The sequence below is a fragment of the Cyprinodon variegatus genome, unplaced genomic scaffold, assembly GCF_000732505.1.
Source record: "Cyprinodon variegatus isolate N-32 unplaced genomic scaffold, C_variegatus-1.0 Scaffold150, whole genome shotgun sequence".
NCBI classification, from domain to species: Eukaryota; Metazoa; Chordata; class Actinopteri; order Cyprinodontiformes; family Cyprinodontidae; genus Cyprinodon; species Cyprinodon variegatus.
In genome coordinates, this window is record NW_015150603.1 from 476,485 (window position 1) to 477,699 (window position 1,215).

The 1,215-nt window shown below is 33.8% G+C and overlaps 1 protein-coding gene across 2 annotated transcripts in view; it reads right to left on the reverse strand.

Annotated features, from left to right (window-relative positions):
- Window positions 1–1,215, reverse strand: part of rsrc1 (arginine/serine-rich coiled-coil 1) — a 173,875-nt gene that overhangs the window by 35,195 nt on the left and 137,465 nt on the right. For both annotated transcript variants that reach the window (XM_015377242.1, XM_015377241.1), the window contains exon 7: window positions 383–454. In XM_015377242.1, coding sequence (XP_015232728.1) covers window positions 383–454 — 72 coding nt within the window. The remainder of the gene's footprint in view (window positions 1–382; window positions 455–1,215) is intronic.

The window sequence follows — 1,215 nt, forward strand, 5'->3', positions numbered from 1 at the left end:
GGGTCCAACCCGTTACTAGCATGGGGTACCTAATAAAGTGACCGGTGAGTGTATATATAAGGGCTGCATAAAGTAGCACTGGTTAGCGATCCTGCCCTGTAGCAACCAATTCTGGATTTGTTTTCAAGTTTGTTTAACAAGTTTTAACTGAGATTGAAGACCTGATAACTAATTGCTTTATTTGAAACATCTTTTAACTTAATGTTTTTATGATAATTCACCAAATAATTCATTTATTTGCTTGGTGTCAAATCTATTCTCAATAATGACTTGCCTCCACCTTCCACCTGAATTCTGCTTCCATGCAACTTTTATTAATAATACTGGTTACAGATATTCAGTATTAGATTTTGATGTTATAAACATTAGTATTAAAACTCACCTTCTTCGAGCTTCTTTCGGGCCTCCTCTTCTCTCTTGGCTACTTTGGCCTTTAGAACCTCATCTGTCTTAGCTGAAAAGACAAATGCCAGAAAAACAGTGTTAATGGCAAAGAAAATTATTTAAAATAAAACTCTTATGTTTGCAAACAAACATTAATTATCATCAGCACTACTACAAAATCTAACATCATTAAACTGGATAACTTTGACAGTGATAAAAACTGCACACAGTTCTCTAGCCTGGTGATTCAAAGCCCTGTTCCACTAGGGCTGCAACAAACGATTATTTTGATAATCGCGTAATCTGTCGATTATTTTCTCGATAAATAAATGGAAAGCCGAAGGTTCCTTAAAGGAGATTTTATACAGAATTAAACAAGGTAAAACTAAAACTTTTCCATTTGAAGAGTTGTGGATACATCATATTGACAGAGAAAAGGGTTTTTCTTTTATCTTAAATGCAAAATATTTATATATTTTTTCACTATCTTGGTGTATTTACTGGTATAAATGCATTGCTCTGTCAGCTAAAGGCATGTTTTAGAGTCTCTATATTTCAGTTAATGATTAAACGACTACTGAATCACTTGACGACTATTTCAATAATCATGATTATCCGATTAATTTCCACTGTAGCTAACGTTGCATGCACACATCGGCTCAACAGTAAATTGAGTAAAAAATAAAGTAAAAAACTCCCAAATGTTTAGATTTTTTTTTCTTTTTGGTATATAGTGTGGAAGTTGTTCTTGATCCCTCATCTATGTATCTTGATCAGCTGCAGGATGTAGCAGCTGGTCTTTACAGTAAAACAAGCTGTGCTGTCTGACTT